Consider the following 21,780-nt stretch of genomic DNA (forward strand, 5'->3'; position numbering starts at 1 on the left):
AGTACATATACAATATGCCTTTCTGTTTGAGAAAAATAACAATCAAAACCATTTCTGCATTTTCGCAATTCTTCTTTTGCAAGTCATATGTCGTCTTTTGTTTCATCCTCATGTAAAGTACCTGCATCTAATTTCATTACTCAGATTCGTCACGATTTACTGGTTCAAGTGTCTCTTGCGAGCATCCATGGAGTGCAGTGTTGTTTATAAAACTCATGTTATAAAAAAATCCAAACAAACAAAAAATCAAACCAAACCAAAAAATCCTTTTTCTGGGCAGTGGTGGCACAAATACCTTGAATCCCAGCACTTGGGAGGCAAAGAATGGCGGATCTCTGAGTCTGAGGCCAGCCTGGTCTACAGAATGAGTTCCAGGACAGGCAGGGATACACAAAGAAATCCTGTCTGAAAACAAAACAAAATCTCGTGTTGCTTTCAAATTTTCAACTTTCAAAGTTGGCTAAATTATAATACATGCTATGAGATTATTTTAAAATATCGTGTTCTTGTTTTCATTGTAAGTGAAAACAAAGGTGTTCATTCATGAGCAGCTCCCACGGGAGATTTACCACGAGCACACCACGAGCACACCACGAGCACACCACGAGCACACCACAAGAACACCACAAGCACACCACGAGCACACCACGAGCACACCACGAGCACACCACATTCTGCTTTTGTTTAACTATTATAGAATAATCGGGGAGTACTTATGATTGTTAGCGAGTTTTAGTGCTGGTAATTTGTAGTTGTTTCATTGCTTTTTAAATTTTTGTTTTATCTGCTCATGCCGTTTTAAAGCCTTAGCCAACAACTTAATAGAAATTAAAATCATTCATCTTTGGATGCAGTAGATGTTGACAGGAGTCATTATTACGGCCACCTCTATATTCACGAGTTACCATGAGTTTTGGTTGTGAAATCACTTATGAGAGATACAAACTTTTTCAGGTTTTTCTTTTCTGGCTATGGGATATATTTATTGTTTGTAAAAGTTCTAAGAGATTCTGTGAGTTCATTTTATTCGTAACATCTTTAATGGTATTTATAGAGATAGCCTTTTTAAACATAAAACAAGGGTAAATGTAACTGCTTCGTGGAAAATTCCATTATCCCTCTTTTCTGATTTACTATCTTGTCTGTGTGTTTTTGGTACATTTATCATCTGAAGCTAATGAAGTATTCTTATTCCAAGGACTAAGAAGCAGTTAAGATATCCTGTGATTACATGCTTATTGTGTCCACAAACATCCAGATTTTTAAGAACTTAAGTAAAATGTTAGCTTTACTTAATTTTAGAAAAATAAAATGCTTTAGTTAGGACTACATTAAAAAACCCTAGAAAAGTTCAATGCAATGCATCTCTCGTAGGTACTTCAGAGATTGCAGGGATAGGGATCTAGAAAACAGCAACACTTCTTGGAAATGATCAGAGATTTAGTGAAAGGCCACTAGAGGAATTCCAACAAACACGCCTCTTATTGAATCAATGTAAGAAATACAGTGAATTCTGGGAGAACTGATTTCTGATGTAAATATGGGGGGTAGCATTTTCAGGGATGAAAATGAAGTAGAAGAAAACTTGAACAGAAGGTATTTAGGAAGAGATGGGGCCTTTCCTACAAAATATGACTTGGAAAGTGGTCAGAGACAACATGAAGAAGATTGACCATGATGTCTTTGATATGAGTCTGAAGTCCTTGTACTTGTTAAATAGAAACCAAATGCTAGAAGTCTCAGTAGATTTTGTAGTCATAAATATAACAGTTATTATATATAAAATGGGAAGAGTCTTGGGAAACTTTAAATATTGTATGCAAGGGGAAACCAGTGATTCATGGCTTGGGAATACAAAGGTTGAAGAATGAATAAAATATAGAAATTGGAATGTTCAAATGTTTAGATTTGGGGGTAAGTATTGAAATTTATTTTGAAATTTTTGAGACAGGTCTTACTGTGTAGCCCTAGCTGTTCTGGAATTCCTTGAACTCACAACACTCCTCCTGACTCTGCCTCCCTATTACTATGATGAACAGCATCCACCACCCTGGCTTTGTCATTATAGATTTAAACATGCTTCAAAAGATAAACTAACCTAAAGACATTGAAATAGACAGGAATCACATTCAGGGCAAGAACCATGAAGCAGATGAAGTCATAATTTTGGAAAATATTCATATTTTGGAGCAGCAGAAAGATCCAAATCCAGCAAAGACCAGTAATTGAAAATTGTTAGGATTTATAATGGCTGAGAAATCTACAAAGGAAAGGTAGTAAATGGCCTATTTGACACATTACACACACATTGAATGAATGTTTAAAAAATACATGTTTTCATTTTCCAAGATTTAGTAAGCAAAATAGTTTAAGAAGTTTTATGGTCACCAAATAAATCAATTAGAAATTTAAGAAGAATTCACAGGAACACATATGAACTTAAGAAAAATTAGAATTATATGCTAATATATAATAATGTATTAAACTGATCAGAAACCAGTGAATAAATTCCTTTCACACACATGCGAGGAGGTCAGTTTATACCTGTGATATCCATGTTATTCCTAGGTCATAATATATATTGCAGAGAATGTTAACATATGCTAAACTAGCATTTAAATTATTGAGAATAAATCTTTTTCCTTATGAAGAGAACTCTCACTGAAACTAAATTTCTGTAAGGAGACAAAAGACAAACGTACATTCACTTGTAACGCTAAGGATCTGCTACTAAAGAATGAAAAATGAAAAAAATATTCAGTCATGGAGGAACCCAACTATTGCCCAGATTCGGGTAAACCTTTGGAATCATTACCCTTTGGAGCCGCATGATGTCGCTGTCTATTAAGTTCTGACTAGCCAAGATCCCAAGCCATTCCAGCAGCAGAATGTCTCTTAAAACCTGAACAACTGCAGTTGCAGCTCAACTGGATTAAAGAATTCCTAACGCACAACAGTTGACCTTGATATCAAAACCGGATTTTCTCAAAAGAACAAAAGGAATACCTGACATGGTGTTTTCTTGGCGAGGAGGTCCGGATTCCCGGCAGCTGCTGCTCTTGTTTTTAATCTTCACAACCTGGGAGGCAGGGAGTGGCCAGCTCCACTACTCCGTCCCCGAGGAGGCCAAACACGGAACCTTCGTGGGCCGCATCGCTCAGGACCTGGGGCTGGAGCTGGCGGAGCTGGTGCCCCGCCTGTTCAGGGTGGCGTCCAAGGACCGCGGGGACCTTCTGGAGGTAAATCTGCAGAATGGCATTTTGTTTGTGAATTCTCGGATCGATCGGGAGGCGCTGTGCGGGCGGAGCGCGGTGTGTAGCATCCACCTGGAGGTGATCTTGGACCGGCCGCTGCAGGTTTTCCACGTGGAGGTGGAGGTGAGGGACATTAACGACAACCCGCCTGTGTTCCCGGTAAAAGAACAAAAGCTGCATGTTTCAGAATCCAGAATGTTAGACTCTAGGTTTCTGCTAGAGGGCGCATCTGACGCAGATATTGGTGCTAATTCAATTTTAACCTACAGACTTGACTCTAATGATTACTTCACACTAACTGTGAATTCAAAGAATGAAGAAAACAAACAGGTTGAGTTAGTATTAAGAAAATCCTTGGACAGAGAGGATGCTCCTGAGCATAAGCTGCTCCTGACAGCCACGGACGGAGGCAAACCTGAGCTCACAGGCTCTGTTCAGCTGCTGGTCACTGTGCTGGATGTGAACGATAACGCCCCTACTTTCCAGCAGTCTGAATATGAAGTGAGAATATTGGAAAACTCACACAACGGGACGACGGTTATTAGACTGAACGCTTCTGACAGGGACGAAGGAACCAATTCAGCAATTTCTTACTCTTTTAATAGGCTGGTGCCGCCCATGGTTCTTGAGCAGTTTAGCATAGATACAGATACAGGAGAGATCATAATTCAAGGGAACTTGGATTTTGAACAAGTCGATGTCTACAAAATCCGCGTTGACGCGACGGACAAAGGACACCCTCCGATGGCGGGTCATTGCACTGTTCTAGTGAAGGTATTGGATGAAAATGACAATGTGCCTCAGATCACATTGACTTCCTTATCGCTGCCTGTTCGAGAGGACGCTGCACTGGGTACGGTCATTGCTCTAATTAGTGTTTCAGACCTGGACTCTGGAGCCAACGGGCAGGTGACCTGCTCCCTGACTCCTCATGTCCCCTTCAAGCTGGTGTCCACCTTCAAGAATTACTATTCGCTCGTGCTGGACAGCGCCCTGGACAGAGAGACCACAGCTGACTATAAGGTGGTGGTGACTGCCCGGGACGGGGGCTCGCCCTCACTGTGGGCCACAGCCAGCGTGTCCGTGGAAGTAGCTGATGTGAACGACAATGCACCCGCGTTCGCACAGCCCGAATACACGGTGTTCATGAAGGAGAACAACCCGCCTGGTGCGCACATCTTCACGGTGTCGGCCATGGACGCAGATGAGAAGGAGAACGCGCTGGTGTCCTACTCGCTGGTGGAGAGGCGGGTGGGCGAGCGCTCGCTGTCGAGCTTCGTGTCTGTGCACGCGGAGAGCGGCAAGGTGTTCGCGCTGCAGCCCCTGGACCATGAGGAGCTGGAGCTGCTGCAGTTTCAGGTGAGCGCGCGGGATGCTGGTGTGCCTTCCCTGGGCAGCAATGTGACTCTGCAGGTGTTTGTGCTGGACGAGAACGACAATGCGCCCACGCTACTGCCCCACGGAGCTGTAAGAGCCGGCGGGTCAGTGAGCGAGCTGGTGCCTAAATCCGTGGGTTCAGGGCACGTAGTAGCGAAGGTGCGCGCTGTAGATGCGGACTCTGGTTACAATGCATGGCTGTCTTATGAGCTGCAGCCGGCATCAGGAAGCATGCGCAGTCCCTTTCGCGTGGGTCTGTACACGGGAGAGATCAGCACAACGCGTGCCCTGGATGAGGCAGATGCTGCTCGACAGACTCTGTTGGTGCTGGTGAAGGACCATGGAGAGCCTGCACTGACAGCCACTGCAACTGTGTTAGTGTCTCTAGTGGAAAGCGGCCAGGCGCCAAAGTCCTTTTCTCAGACATCAGGGCATGCTTCAGTCCCAGAGACGTCACTGGTGGATGTCAACGTGTACCTAATCATTGCCATCTGCGCCGTGTCGAGCCTGTTGGTGCTCACGCTGCTGCTGTACACAGCGCTGCGCTGCTCAGCTTTGCCTGCGAATAGCGAGGGCGCCAGTGGACCTGGGAAGCCAGTGCTGGTGTGCTCCAGCGCGGTGGGGACCTGGTCATACTCACAGCAGAGGAGGCAGAGGGTGTGCTCTGGTGAGGGTCCGCCCAAGACCGACCTCATGGCCTTCAGCCCCAGTCTTCCACCGCGTCCAGGATCAGAGGCCATTGGTGAAGGGCAAGATTTAAATGTTGACCATGGTTTTCAAGTAAGTCCATTTATACTTAGAAATATATAAAATGTAGAAACTTTGTAATTATATTCATGGTATTCCACATTTGCAAGTTATTGGCAACATTCAACATTTTTTTAGTTTAAAATAATTTTACCTAGTTTATTATTGTTGTTGGTTTTTCGAGACAGGGTATCCCTGTGTAACAGCCCTTTCTGTCCTGGAATTCACTCTGTAGACCAGGCTGGCCTTGAACTCACAGAGATCTGCCTACCTCTGCCTCCCAAGTGGTGGAATAAAAGGCATGCTTGGTCATTGCCACCGCTGCCATCAATGCTGCCGCTGCCTCCGCCGCCACAACCATCAGCAAGCTCTTGTTTAAAACTTCTGTGTTGTATACTTTTATTTTTTTTTTTACATCTGAGATTTTACTTTTTTAGTTTGGCCTGATACTTTTGGGTTCAACTGACATGTCACACACTGATTACCTATATGCCGACTCTCTGTCTCTTCAGATTGTCACAGTTTCTTATGTGCGGGATACCGATTTTAGCCTTCATATGATTTTAATCTTCTAGGACAGAACTTTAGGGAAGTCCATGGAAATGCATTCCTCCAAACATTTAAATTTCATGATTATGCTCGAAGCTTTTAATGTAGTCTGTAGTATTATTGGAAAGGTATATTTTAAACACTATCGTCTGTTTACACTTATATTAATTTATTTCATGGTTTATCTTTCATTTTAGCTCCAGTAGTTTCGAGATATTGTAATATTTATTCCTCTTTTGAGCCTTTTAGTCATAAAATGCAGTTATTTCCTTTCCAATGTTTAGCTTTCACTTTCTCCTTCATTTTTAATAAGCCAGCCAAAAGTAAAACAATGAGAAGACAAATGTATGAGGCCGCTATCAATAAACCTTCAATTTATTAATTTTTATTTCCTTTTTCTTATTTCTTTTTTAAAAAATGGTGTCAACCTTGTATCTCCAATTTACCTAAACCTCATAATCCTTTTGACTCAGCCCCAAGTTCTGGGATCTGGCAATTTTCACCATTTCAGGTTTTATTTATTTATTTTACAGGTACAGAAATTTTACAATATTTTTAATAATTTAATATTTTTTGAACATCCTTGTCTGGTCAGTAGTTGCTCTTCTGATAAACATCGGCTAAACTTGAGTCAGTGATACAGTAAACTTGTGTTAATCTTTTGTGTATAAGTTGGCGTATTTCATAAAAATGTTCCATAGTATGTTCAAGGGTTCTGGTTCAAATTCTAGCACCTTTCCCCCAGACTCTACATTGAGTTTGCAATTAATATGATTTAACAAAACTTTAAACAACAAGAATATTGTGTGCAGTAATTCCAATTCCATTGTTGTAGGTAGATGCATAATATATAAATCATTATAAAATACTCAAAATAATGAGGATTCTTTAGTTCATGTAGAAATATTTTGCTTTTTGGAAGTAAATTATTGAAAAGTCTAAGATACTTGTCTTTCAATGTGTAAATTCTAGAACTTCTTTCTCTTTTTGCTTCTTGTGTCTGTTTCATTTGTCCCGACATTGCATATTAATTAGCTATGGAGCACATTCCTCAGAAGAGAAAGGCTAGACTTAATGGAAGTGAATTAGGGGTTTCTGGGACTCTGGATTCTTAGAGCCTGGTCGAGACATAATGGCACCATGTAATTTATGACTAGATTTTATCCTTTTTTCCCAAATGAAAGGTATCAGAAAGTAAGTTTCTTTTTATGGTTGGTTTTACATTTTTTATGATTCCTGTCTGTCTAGGTCTATCATCTTATTTGTCTATCAAAATGCTCTACATAAATAAATCACTTTAGCTCTCAGTTTTAAGGACTTTTGATTTCTGTATGTGTTTGCATATTTCACTATTTGAATAGAATGCACAGCCTTTTCTTTGTGGAAATGACTTTATTTTTCCTATTGCGTTGACATCTACCTGACTCTCAGATGTGACTTCATCATAGCTTCTTCCTCAATTTTAATTGGTTTTACAAAGGACAAACGGCGTTTAAGACCCTTTTTATCATCTAGCATCGTATTTGATGACTGATCATTTCAATCATTATCAACAACGTCTGTGATTTTGAGGACTAACAATAGATTTAATTAATCAATTTACATGTTTGAATGAGAGACTAGAACTCAAAAGAGCGTCTCTCTTAAGTAGAACCCATGAAGAAAGGGATCCTAGCTTTAAAGGTAGACCTCTTCCCTAAACCCGGAATGAATGATCCTGAAATTGAAATGTACTTTGGAGGGATATAATACAAGCTGCAGAAGAGATGAAGAAGAGATTGCTGTTTGATATACAGTGGTTGAAACCAATCACCTTATGTCGGTGTAGGAATAAACACAATGGTGGGAACAGTTATATAAATATTAATAAAGAGAAATATATATAACATTTTCTCTCTAAGAGGGATATTTAATTAAATTATACTCTATAAATACTTTACACAATTACAATTCAGGAAATTACTTGAGAAAATTACTTCATAAATATAATTACTGATTACTTTCATCCGGCATGAAAAAGTTTATTTTTGATCAGTATATTTCTGGCCACCTAGTTTCCCTAGGCATAGTGACCCACAGCAGTCTGTAACATCAGAATCTCAAATTTAGGAATATGGATGATCTTGAGTTACAGAACAAAATGATTTTCAAATTTAATATTTGTGATTGTGTAACTGATCAATTTTAATCACCACTCTATTTTCATCAGTATTTTAAAGTTATGTGGATAGTTTTCTCAGACACAAGAGAACTGTAATTATGGTATTTTGTAGTTTCAAATATCAGTAATCTAATAATACCTGCAGGAAGAGAAAGGTGGTTTTCTATTTCAACAATGATAAAATTCAGAGAGTAAAGTAAGGTTTGGCAAGTCTATGGCAAGTACTTTGGCAAGTACCCTATTCGCCAAATGTGTACTTACTCTTTGGGCCACCTGATGTCGCTCTTGGCCTTCTTATTCGTTCTAATTCAATACAAGCACAGCCATCCTTTTTCCGGGAGAAAAGACGCTCCATTCTTTTTCACGCCGGTGAGCAATGGTGAACTCGGGAGCGTGGAATTGAGAGAACCAGATAGATGGCTTGTCTTCACTGGAGGTAATTTAAGCGAACTGGAATTATCAAGCTCCTGAAATGCTGTATTTAGGCGGAGCAGTCCCAGAGGGCTGGAGTCTAGGGTTTTCGCTACTGCTCCTCACAGTTTGGGAGGTGGGGAGCGCCCAGCTCCACTATTCCATCCCAGAGGAAGCTAAACACGGAACCTTCGTGGGCCGCATCGCTCAGGATCTTGAACTGCAGCTGCCAGAGTTGGTGCCGGGTCTGTTTCAATTGGATTCCAAGGGCTTTGGAGACCTTCTGGAGGTAAATCTGCAGAATGGCATTTTGTTTGTGAATTCTCGGATCGATCGGGAGGCGCTGTGCGGGAGGAGCGCGGAGTGTAGCATCCACCTGGAGGTGATCGTGGACCGGCCGCTGCAGGTTTTCCACGTGGAGGTGGAGGTGAGGGACATTAATGACAATCCACCGGTGTTCCCAAGCACACAAAAGACTCTATTTATTCCGGAATCCAGACTGCTTGACTCGCGATTTCCACTAGAGGGCGCGTCAGATGCAGATGTCGGTTCCAATGCTCTGCTGACTTACAGATTGAGCACCAATGAACATTTCTCTCTGGATGTACCACCTGACCACGAACAGGTGAAACCTCTTGGGCTTGTTTTGCGGAAACCATTAGACAGAGAAGAAACTGCAGAGATGCGCTTATTGCTCACGGCCACCGACGGAGGCAAACCCGAGCTGACCGGCACCGTTCAGTTACTCATCACAGTGCTGGACGTCAACGACAATGCTCCGGTTTTTGACAGATCTCTCTATACCGTGAAATTACCCGAGAACGTTCCAAATGGGACGTTGGTAATCAAAGTCAATGCCTCAGACTTAGACGAAGGCGTGAATGGGGACGTTATGTACTCATTTTCTAGTGATATTTCCCCAGATATAAAATCCAAGTTTCACATGGATGCTGTGAGCGGAGAAATTACAGTTATAGGAGTTATTGATTTCGAAGAAAGTAAAGCTTACAAGATTCCATTAGAGGCACGTGATAAAGGCTTCCCACCACTGATTGGTCACTGTACAGTTCTTGTGGAAGTTGTAGATGCTAACGACAACGCTCCACAGCTGACTGTCAAAACGCTCTGGCTTCCTGTTAAAGAAGACGCACAGGTGGGGAAAGTTGTAGCCTTGATCAGCGTGACTGATCTAGATGCAGGTGCCAACGGGCAGGTGACCTGCTCCCTGACCCCTCATGTCCCCTTCAAGCTGGTGTCCACCTTCAAGAATTACTATTCGCTCGTGCTGGACAGCGCCCTGGACAGAGAGACCACACCTGACTATAAGGTGGTGGTGACAGCCCGGGATGGGGGCTCGCCCTCGCTGTGGGCCACAGCCAGCGTGTCCGTGGAAGTGGCTGATGTGAATGACAACGCACCCGCGTTCGCGCAGCCCGAATACACGGTGTTTGTGAAGGAGAACAACCCGCCTGGCGCACACATCTTCACGGTGTCGGCCATAGACGCAGATGCGCAGGAGAACGCGCTGGTGTCCTACTCGCTGGTGGAGAGGCGGGTGGGCGAGCGCTCGCTATCGAACTTCGTGTCTGTGCACGCGGAGAGCGGCAAGGTGTTCGCGCTGCAGCCTCTGGACCATGAGGAGCTGGAGCTGCTGCAGTTCCAGGTGAGCGCGCGGGATGCTGGTGTGCCTTCCCTGGGCAGCAATGTGACTCTGCAGGTGTTTGTGCTGGACGAGAACGACAATGCGCCTGTATTGCTTGGGTCTGGGACGGGCAGTGCAGATGGAGTGTTCAATCAGTTGTTGCCCAGGTCTGTGGAGCCTGGTCATGTGGTGGCGAAGGTTCGCGCTGTAGATGCTGACTCTGGTTACAATGCTTGGCTTTCTTATGAACTGCAGTCGTGGCCAGGCAGTACACGCAGCCCATTCCGTGTAGGCCTATACACCGGCGAGATCAGCACCACAAGGGCCCTGGACGAGGCAGATGGGACTAGACAGCGCCTGCTGGTGCTAGTGAAGGACCATGGTGAGCCTCAGTTAACTGCGACGGTCACCGTGCTGGTGTCTCTAGTGGAAAATGGCCAGGTACCAAAGACCTCTTCAAGGTCCTCTGTAGGTGCTCCTGTGCCTGAATCATCTTTAGTGGATGTCAACGTGTATCTGATCATCGCCATCTGCGCGGTGTCCAGTCTGTTGGTGCTCACGCTGCTGCTGTACACCATGCTGCGCTGCTCCATGGCGCCCACGGGGGGCGCTTGCGGGACGGGGAAACCCGTGCTGGTGTGCTCCAGTGCAGTAGGGACCTGGTCATACTCGCAACAGAGGCGACAGAGGGTGTGCTCTGGAGAGGGTCTGCCCAAGGCCGATCTCATGGCCTTCAGCCCAGGTCTACCTCCGTGTCCTGGATCTGCAGATGGATCCGGAGAACCATCTGTTTCTTTAGACTCCTATGAGAAGGTGAGTTACTGTAGAATTGCATTTATTCGTGTACTTGTTTCTTCGTGGAAGAATTTCTTACTTTATTTATATACTGTTTTTCATTCTCTACAATTCTACCAGAGGTTTTTAAATTGCAGATATCTAAATTAGGGCAAGACTTGTGTTTGCACACTCCTGTTAGAATAAGTAGCTGCACTTGTTGCTCAACGAACAGCTAATTTTAATTAAAACATTAGTATAATAACATCGTTTTATTTAAAAACCAAAATGTGTGAATCCGATGCTAATGCTGAGCTTCAACATCACTTGAAAGGTATTCGTTGTGAAAAACAAAAACTAACCAAACAACAGCAGCCACAACAAAACAACCCACAATGGCTTAGTAGTCATCCAGTTAACATGAATGTAAAATTCCAACTGTTTTCTGGATGGAGACACAAAACAACCAGGGAGTCATAGAAAACCACTTCTCTACTTAGAAACCTAATTCTAGGCTTGGCATGGTGGCACACACCTTTAATCTTAGCATAGAGGCAGAGGCAGGTGCATCTTTGTGAGTTCAAGATTAGCCTGGTTTACATAGCGAGTTCCAGAACAGTCAGGACTACATAGAGAGACCCTGCCTCAAAAAAAGTCAAAACTTAACAAACCACAACGATGACAAAAACAATCCCCCAAATCAGAAATATAATTCTATTACAAAGATTATAACTATGACTCTCCTTTCAATGAAAGTAAAATATATCCCAAAATTTCTTTTAATGTAAATTATAAGAAAATATTTACAGACAGCGATTTCTATAATGTTAACTATTCCTCTTGTGATATTAGAGAAAACACTCTCTCCCAGTAGTTAAAAGTTTCTTTCTTCAGAAAGGGATATTTCAAATTACCTTTTTTTTGGTTTAGTGATTAAAAATTTGGGACGCAAAGATTTAAACCGTTAAATTCCCTTGTAATTAATAGCCTGAAAATTAGAAAAAACTTCCTTATGATGAATAAAAATTTGCTTTTCTCTTATTATTCCACAAGACAAGTATCTAACGTATCTTCAATGTCCTTACGTGCTATACTTAACACTATGAAACTGTCATTTGTGGCTTTTGGGTGGTGGTTCTTTAACTGTACCTTTAGCCCAAGTTATTTTTTTAATTCTTTTCATTTGCACTTAACAAACTAAAATCCCAGGAAGAACCAGAATAAAGGACACCTCATTTTTAATTTCAAAATTCCATCTTAGATCGAGTGGAGTTGGTATAGAGGCCTACACTGTCAGCTGTTAGGCAAAACAACGTGTATTTTATCTCCACACTGTTTAATTTCTCAGCCTTTTAAAAGTCTTACATCCTTGGATTCCTTGTGCTTAAGTTTCCTCATGTACCCAAAGATAAATTAACCCCACAGGTATTTCACAAATTCTGAAATTTGTATATGATGGCAGCCTGTAAGTGGGGAGATAATGTGGATTACTATAAAATGCCAACTTGCCGATTGCACCAATGTAGACATGAGTGAGAAGGGAACGCATCTTATAGTTACCAAGAACAAAGTCAGTGCCGAAAGTATTAGCTCTAAAAGACAGAGTTGTCTTGGATGCAAATGACACGGGTAACTCCCCTCAGTCTATACTATGTATTCAAATAATTGAACCTGCAGGGGGTAGTGGTGCACATCTTTAATCTCAGAACTCTGGAGGCAGAGGCAGGCAGATCTCTGTGAGTCTGAGGCTAGCCTAGTCTACAAAGTGAATTCGAGGACAGACAGGGGTATGTAAAGAGACCCTGTCTCAACTCCTCTCCCAATGAAGCAAAACAAAAAGCAAATACTTGAACCCAAAACGATGCATGGAATGTGAAAAACAACCTCAAACGGAAACATTTGAAGGTATAGGTCCGAATTCAAGGTAAGTTGTGTTGATGGGGATACATTGGACGACAGAAATGCAGAGACTACTTAAAATTTCGAAAAGATGGAAATGCTTTCCTTTAGCAAACTCTGAAAGCAGTAGTCATGAATTTGTCAATTACTTTATTCAAAATGAGATTCTTTAGTCAATATAAGGTGTAACGGATGTAGCAGATTTTCATTTTCTTAAATACAATAATCATCCCTTTTAGTCCGTGTACTAGGCAGAGTTTAGGCACTGGAGAGTGACAGTTTTCCAAAGGAAATTCATGTGTTTTGCTCCTGAGGAGCCTGATTTGCTCATAAGCATCATAAAAAAATGCATCCAAACTGGGGTCTAAGAATAGTTCATACTTATGAAGGGCTCATTCTCCCGAAGAACCTCCCCAGACTTCAATAATCTATAATTTACACAATGTTTTCTTACTATTGAGATAATATTATGAAGGTGGGAAAAGGCACACGGAGAGTTTGCATGGATGGAAGCCAAAGTTGCATGGTTACTAGGAATGTATATAAAAATATAAGTGGAAGGATGGCTGATGGGGACGTTGGCAATCTCTACATGCTAGCGTTGACTTCGGAGTCACAAGCATCTAACACACAACTGAATCAGTGTCTTGAAATTGCTGTCTAAATAAAATTTACTTTACCTTAAAACAATGTCAAAAGTAATTGAATTGACTATTACTACTTGAAGGAGCCTACACCCTTTGCACATTAAATTATCAGCCCTCTTATTATTTCATGACTCTTAAGGGCATGTTAAATTTAGCTGGTAGTTATCACAAGATCAAGGAAAGAATCACTTCTTGTGGTTTCACCTTGAAGAAAAAGTTGTACTATGGATCCACACTAAAGATTAAAACTTGTTAAAGAAATGTAATGTGTGTCACTAAGTGTCCACAGAGATAATAATCCACAGAAATAAATCAAAGATGTGAATTAAAGAAAAATTGCACTCATAGACATATACTTACACATTTAGCCACTGGATGTCGCTGCTGTCCACAAAATAGTAGCTTTTGAGAACAAAGACATAATTCGCTGTTTCTCGAGGGTTAGGAAATAGCTACATTCAGAGATCTCAGCGTTTCGACTTTAAAAAATGAGACTAGGAAATCGACCAGAAGATATTAAAACGTGTGTGCATTCTACATGGCATATTCATGGAGTTTTAAGACAACAGAATGGTTCTATGGTGATGTCCAGATGCTTGAGCCATGGAGCTTGGCGTCTGCTGCTCTGGCTTCTGCTCCTCGCAGCCTGGAAAGCAGGGAGTGGCCAGCTCCACTACTCCATCCCCGAGGAGGCCAAACACGGAACCTTCGTGGGCCGCATCGCTCAGGACCTGGGGCTGGAGCTGGCGGAGCTGGTGCCCCGCCTGTTCAGGGTGGCGTCCAAGGACCGCGGGGACCTTCTGGAGGTAAATCTGCAGAATGGCATTTTGTTTGTGAATTCTCGGATCGACCGGGAGGCGTTGTGCGGGCGGAGCGCGGAGTGTGGCATCCACCTGGAGGTGATCGTGGACCGGCCGCTGCAGGTTTTCCACGTGGAGGTGGAGGTGAGGGATATTAACGACAACCCTCCAATGTTCTCTGTAGCAGAACAAAAGATCTTGGTACCTGAATCTAGACTGCTTGATTCTCGATTTCCACTAGAAGGCGCCTCTGATGCAGATGTTGGTGAGAACGCGATGCTTACTTACAAACTCAGTTCAAATGAATATTTTGTCCTTGATATTGTAAACAAAAAGGGCAAAGGCGAATTCCCAGTGCTTGTTCTTCGAAAACTGATAGATCGGGAAGAAAATCCTCAGCTAAAGTTGTTACTGACAGCAACGGATGGAGGCAAACCCGAGTTTACAGGATCGGTTTCTCTGTTGATCCAGGTGTTGGATGCTAATGATAATGCTCCCGTGTTTGACAGATCTGTTTACGAAGTTAAGATGTCTGAGAATAATGAGAATCAAACGCTAGTAATATGGCTGAATGCTACTGATGCAGATGAAGGAGTAAACAAGGAAGTGGAGTATTCGTTTAGTTCGTTGACCCCATCTAGCATAAGGAAGAAATTTCTAATAAACGAAAAAACTGGAGAGATAAAAGTAAATGGCGCTATTGACTTTGAGGACAGGAACAATTATGAAATTCATGTGGATGCTGCAGATAAAGGATATCCACCTCTGGTTGCTCACTGCACTGTACTCGTGGAAATCCTGGATGAAAATGATAACGCTCCAGAAATAATCCTCACTCCTTTGTCGCTTCCCGTGAAAGAAGACGCTCTTTTGGGTACTGTAATCGCCCTGATCAGCGTGTCAGACCAAGACTCTGGAGTCAACGGGCAGGTGACCTGCTCCCTGACTCCTCATGTCCCCTTCAAGCTGGTGTCCACCTTCAAGAATTACTATTCGCTCGTGCTGGACAGCGCCCTGGACAGAGAGACCACACCTGACTATAAGGTGGTGGTGACCGCCCGGGATGGGGGCTCACCCTCTCTGTGGGCCACCGCCAGCGTGTCCGTGGAAGTAGCTGATGTGAACGACAATGCACCCGCGTTCGCGCAGCCCGAATACACGGTGTTTGTGAAGGAGAACAACCCGCCTGGCGCGCACATCTTCACGGTGTCAGCGATGGACGCAGATGAGCAGGAGAACGCACTGGTGTCCTACTCGCTGGTGGAGAGGCGGGTGGGCGAGCGCTCGCTGTCGAGCTTCGTGTCTGTGCACGCGGAGAGTGGCAAGGTGTTCGCCCTGCAGCCTCTGGACCATGAGGAGCTGGAGCTGCTGCAGTTCCAGGTGAGCGCGCGGGATGCTGGTGTGCCTTCCCTGGGCAGCAATGTGACTCTGCAGGTGTTTGTGCTGGACGAGAACGACAATGCGCCCGCCCTGCTGGGGCCTCAGACAGTTGGAAATGCTGGCGAATTTAGTCAACTTGTGTCGCGGTCAGTGGGTGCTGGACACGTGGTGTCAAAGGTGCGCGCGGTGGATGCAGACTCTGGTTACAATGCGTGGCTGTCTTACGAGCTGCAGCCCGCTATGGGCATGCGCAGTCCTTTCCGCGTGGGTCTGTACACGGGTGAGATCAGTACGACACGTGCCTTGGATGAAGCTGATGCGCCGCGCCAGCGCCTATTGGTGTTGGTGAAGGACCATGGCGAACCCACGTTGACTGCCACTGCCACCGTGCTGGTGTCTCTGGTGGAGAGCGGCCAGGTGCCAAAAGCTTCTTCCCAGGGGTTCTCCAATTCCTCTGACAGGGAGGTGTCGCTGGTGGATATCAACGTGTATTTGATCATCGCCATCTGCGCGGTGTCCAGCCTGTTGGTGCTCACGCTGCTGCTGTACACTGCGCTACGCTGCTCCACAGTGCCTATGCAAGGTGGGTGCAGGCTTGGAAAGCCGGTGCTGGTGTGCTCCAGCGCGGTGGGGACCTGGTCATACTCTCAGCAGAGACAGCAAAGGGTGTGTTCTGGAGAGGGTCTGCCCAAGACTGACCTCATAGCCTTCAGCCCCAGTCTTACACCTTACCCAGTGACCGATGTGGGAGTGGAAAACCATTCTGCTGGAGGAGACGTTTCTGGGCAGGTGGGCTATTACTTTTTTATTTTTATGTTTTGCTTGATAAAATAGATTTTCTCTCTCATTTTATTCTGTGACAAATATATATCCCAGACTATATTTTCTTTGTCTGAGTACCACTATGCTCCAATATTTCTTATGATGCTTTCAAATATACTTTATTCCAGAAGTTTATTCATGATGTTTGTCTATGCAGTATGCAATCCCCTGCTTGAAACATGTAATTTTAATATAATTATTATGAACACATAAGCTTTCACCAATAGAATTCTTATATTAGGAAGCAGTAATTTTTATTTTCATATGCTCTCTTCATGTACATGTTTGTAAGCTTAGTAATTACATTTTCAAGTTTTTTTTCAGTTCTTTTGAGAAAGTGTTTCCCTTTGAAGCCCTGGCTATCCTGAAACTCACTTTGTAGACCAGGCTGCCCTCAAACTCAGAGATCCTCCTGCCTCTGCCTCCCAAGTGCTGGAAACAAAGGCATGTGCCACCACTCCCTACTCCAGTTAAGTTTTGATTTGTCACATTTCCATTAAGAAAATACTATGCTGATTCATATCTTTCTCCCTTTCAGTGAGAATGTTTAGCATTTTATTTTGCTCCTTGTGTTTGTCATAGAACATTAATTTATATTCAGCAGCTCCTCTTGTTTATCTGTATCGCAGCAACCTAGAGTGCCATTTCAGTGGTAACATTTGCTTTTTTGATGTTTTGTTTGTTTGTTTCTGTTGGTCCTTGTTCCACTATGCATCATTCGCTTCTATTTTAGAATTAGGATGTTTGTAGTTATTGGCATGATTTTACTCAACAACCCTTCACAATGGTCTCCTTTATCAGAAAAGCCCAAGCAACTTGTGATGTTCAAGTATTAGCTCATTCGCTTTAAGGAAGATATTATGATGGGAGTGGAAACCTTCTAAAATTTATTAACAACTTTATCTCACCGAGTTTGATGATGCACATCATTAACTCCAGCACTCAGGAGACAGAGGCAGGCAGATCTCTGTGAGTTTGAGATCATCCTGGCGTACGTAGTCAGTTCCAGGACATCCAGAGCAAGTAGTGAGATCCTTTCTAAAAACAAACAAACAAACAAAAAACAAAACAAAAGTAACCCCCCCCCCCAAAAACTATTTCTCTTAAGGATGGAGAGACTCAGCAGCATTTTCTGCCCTTGAAGAGGACCCAGGTTTGATTCCCAGAATCCACAGGGCTGCTCACAACTCTCTGTAACTTTATTCCCAGGGGATCTGATGCTCTCATCTGGTCTCTGCGTTTGCTGGGCATGCATATGGTGCATCTAATACGTAAAGGAAAAACACTAATACATAAAAATAAAATAAATAAACCTTTAAAAATGGAGAACAGTACCACTAACAAAAGTGAAATGATTACCTATACTGTTCTATTATTAAATAAAGCTTGGGAATTAAACAGTGGAGTAAAAACTAGGTAGATCCAGAGAGTGGGTGAATCTTTCTAAGCCCCTCCATATTCCTTCCTGTGTCTCTCTGTTTTAATCTGGGTCCACTAAAACCCTGTGGTTAATTCTGGCCAGCTGAATGTTGACTCAACCCTCTGATTCAAGGTTTAACTTTATTGACAGTCTCAAGAGTATCAGAGTACAATCAAAATATCCTACAACACAAAGGCTTTATCTTCTTGTGACATATTTCAAATAAAGTGTCTTCTGCATGCCAGCTGAGGATTCTTTTTGTTTAATGGTGGCCCATGCTTTTAATCTTAGCACTCGGGAGGCAGAGGCAGGCAGATCTCTGTGAGTTTGAGGCCAGCCTGGTCTATAATGTGAGTTCCAGGACAGGCTATAAAATTACAGAGAGAAACCCTAACTCAAAAAATTCAAAAGAAGGAAAAAAGAAATATGAAATTAAAAAGTGTTGCTTTAGTCTAAATTATTATTAAAATAGGAAAAATTAAATTATACTAAAATATTTTCTTTTTCTGTGGTGTATGATTTAGCTTAATAGCTTCTCTTGTTATCTCAAACAGAGTGGAGATGGTTTTATCTATAACAAGATATACAAGACTACATCTGGAATTACTTAAAATTCCATCAACTGGTTACACCTGTGAGAGAATTTTTTCTAAATTAAATTCTTTAACATAGGAAGACCCAATTTCAATCCGCATCTTTTGAGGTGGTGCTATATACCTTTAATCCAGATCTTTTAAGGCGGGAAGAGCCACCTTTAATTTAGGACACACCTTCTGGTGGCAGCCTATATAAAGGATATGGAAGAAGGAAGCTTACTCTCTTCACCTGATTGCTCTTACTTTGACTGCAAGTCCATTCCTTTCTTCGCATTAGAATCTACTTCTTTAGGATTCTAGTGTATGCTAACGGCCAACTGAGATATCCAGCCTCATGGATTTAACAACTACTGGATTCTAGAACTTTTCATTGGTAGACTTTCAAATTGGACTAGCTGGACCACAGTCTACAAGCCATTCTAATAAATGTTCTATAAGTTCTGCCCCTCCCAAGAACCTTGAGTAATAGATATGGTGATAAAAACACCCAATCAATTATGCTTTGCTGAAACTAGTGGTTATCTGATAACTCATGGTTCAGTTTTCAAAGTAATTCCAACATCACCAAAACAATCAGCATTTATCATTTCAGTTCTGGTCCTTAGCAATTTCATGTCTTTTCCCATTTGTTATGAATTTGTTATTCAGTCTGTTTCACAAATAAATTCCAAGAAAATCTGACATCATTAAGCAAGTTTGACAACACAAAAATCAGGGCAAAAATGCAAACACAATATTTCCTTCAGTTGCCAGCTTTTCATGGCTGGTTTCAATGCCAAATTTTAGAGATTATTGATGATAAATGCATGTTAAATTAAAAATTTATTAGCTACTATATCAAATATACTTATGACATATATACCTTATACTTGAAATCATATCAAAATGTTCTGTTTTCCCATAGTCAGAGCTCATATTAATCAAATGTCTCAGTTATCCTGAGTTTGATCTCCAATTATTTATTTTATTTTATGTTTTTGAGGCAGAGTCTCACAATAGCTCAGGTTGGCCTAGAATCACTATGTTCAGGTTGGCCTCAAAGTCAGAGGAAGCCTCCTGCATCAGCCTCTCAGGTGTCAGGATTACAGGCATGATCTATTCATTACACCTGGTTTGGCCGCCAACTTTAAGAGGAGAACCTGTTTCTGGTTCTATCTATCTCTGGCTCTTCTGTGTTTCTCCTCTCTCTCTCTCTCTCTCTCTCTCTCTCTCTCTCTCTCTCTCTCTCTCTTTGACTATACATATGTTTATATGTATAATAGTAGATATCCTTGCTTTTATATTTATTTGATATTTCTAATAGATATAAACTTACTGAGTTATTGTATATTTTTCAGGTTGGTGACTTTGCTATTACTTTTAATTCATTTTTTCATGTTATCAGTTTTTACAAAATCATCTGTGATTAAACTCAGAAAAATATCCAGAGTACACAACCCAAAGAAATACAGCTAACAGTTCAGTTAAAATAAATATATAGCTAAGTCTTCCCTTTTCTCTCAGTACCTATTAGGAGTTCCCCCTATGAAACTCAAATCGTGTCTTTTATTATTTCTCTCTTTAATTGTTTCCTTTCTTTCTCCACCCTCCTCTCACATCATCTTAGTATAGTCCCTAAATTCTCAATCCCTCTTTTGCTTGTTGAATGTAGGGATGAGGGACATGCACCATTACACCTGGCTTGATAGTATTTGAGATGTGTTACTAACAGAAGGATTTACTGTTATAGTATAATTGTTAGATTCATGGAAACCTTGTAATGTCAAGACATTGCAAATTGCATTTTAAGTTTTTTAAAGTAAGTTTTTAGGTTAGCATTTAAAGTAAGGAGTGTTGTAATGACATCTTCACACATCGGTCATGCTCCTCTGTCATCCATTCCTTTTCCCCTTACCTCTCTCTCTGTCTGGTACCCTTCTCTGTCCCTAGTTTGCCTGGCTTTCTGTTTTCTTGTTTCATGTTTTACAGTACCTGCTCTCTCTCTCACCTATTGAGAATTTTTCTACCTCTCTCATGATCCCTTAACTAGTTCTGCAAACCCCTATGCACACAAATCTAAAAATTACTCTTTATATGTATATTGGTAACACAATCCAAAATAGTAATGGACCATCATTTAGTATGGAGTCTTTCTAAAAGACATTGCGTATTTTACTCAGAAAACTAGAGATTAAATTTTTTCCACCATGATTCTTTTTCTAACTTTAATCAGCTCAATAGGCTATTTTTTTCTTTCTCTTTTAAACAAAGCAATATATTGGTTTAGCATTTGTGTCTTTGATCACAAAAACAATTACAGACAATGGGAACTATCTTTCCTTGGTATAGATTCATAGTCATTAAGTCACTATTGGTGTGTTCAATTGAAAATTGAAGTTCACATAAAGAAAATAAACTTGATTATTTTGGGTATCCACTTACAATCACTTTTTAGTGGGGGAATATTTGAGTTTTTCAATGACTTAATATACTGTCAAGATTCAGATGCTGATTAATTGGTTCCATATAGTCTTGAGAATGATTAAAATATTTTTCTTTAACAAAATGCTGATAAATTTCATTGCCATTTATAAGTTTTCCATATAAATTCCAATATATTTTTGTATCTCAGATTAAATATGATAATATAAAATTGAGTGAATGAGACTTAGAATAACTTTTATATTCTAGACTCTTCACATAGTTTTCCAAGAAAATACTATAAATCGATAAATATAACTAGGACCCCTGACATTATTATTTATGATAAAAATTAATTAATTTTTCCAAGTAAGTAATAAGTATAATTGACATTGAAGTTTTCCAATATGACAGAAATAACCTTAATCCTGAACAGATATAATGACTGGACAAAAACTATAAAAAATTAGATAGCTTTAAAAATATGCTCCAAATTTCCCACAATCTGTGAGTAAATTTATTAATGTCAAATAAAGAATTATTTGGATAAAATAGTAAATAGCTTATTAGTATTGAATTGAAATCTCATTGTGTTGTGGTGGTAACAGAAAATCTGCATCTTCAATTATTTTCTATAGAGTTAAATCAAATAATCAGAATAATTTAGTATTTTAAAAGAGTAGTCAGAACACAATTACAAAGTTATAGGAAGAGGTTGCATACACGGCGTTCCAATATGTTATATTTCTTACAAATGTCTTAAAAAGCTGCATCGCCAATACAAATGTAATTTGTCCATATACTTTTACACGATAATACAGTTTTGCAGTAGTATGTTCTTAGATGTCTATAAAGAAGATGGAGCTACTCTAGAAACTGTAAGTCTAAGATAAAACAACCT

General features: G+C 41.3%; 3 protein-coding genes across 3 annotated transcripts; all 3 read left to right on the forward strand.

Annotated features, from left to right (window-relative positions):
• Positions 1–3,011: 3,011 nt before the first annotated feature.
• LOC119815332 (protocadherin alpha-8-like) lies at positions 3,012–5,441 on the forward strand. Its single transcript, XM_038331465.1, has one exon. The coding sequence runs from the start codon at positions 3,012–3,014 to the stop codon at positions 5,439–5,441; it is 2,430 nt and encodes an 809-aa protein (XP_038187393.1).
• A 3,119-nt stretch (positions 5,442–8,560) lies between these two features.
• LOC119815333 (protocadherin alpha-7-like) lies at positions 8,561–12,539 on the forward strand. Its single transcript, XM_042055164.1, has 2 exons — positions 8,561–10,954; positions 12,378–12,539. Exons 1-2 carry the CDS (start codon positions 8,561–8,563, stop codon positions 12,537–12,539), a joined length of 2,556 nt encoding a protein of 851 aa, XP_041911098.1.
• Positions 12,540–14,064: 1,525 nt separating this feature from the next.
• On the forward strand, positions 14,065–18,494 carry LOC119815334 (protocadherin alpha-9-like). The gene is given in 3 exon segments (XM_042055165.1): positions 14,065–14,119; positions 14,122–16,430; positions 18,438–18,494. Coding segments are annotated over 3 exon segments (2,421 nt in total).
• Positions 18,495–21,780: the final 3,286 nt, after the last annotated feature.

This window comes from Arvicola amphibius, chromosome 5, assembly GCF_903992535.2.
Source record: "Arvicola amphibius chromosome 5, mArvAmp1.2, whole genome shotgun sequence".
In the NCBI taxonomy this organism is placed as follows: Eukaryota; Metazoa; Chordata; class Mammalia; order Rodentia; family Cricetidae; genus Arvicola; species Arvicola amphibius.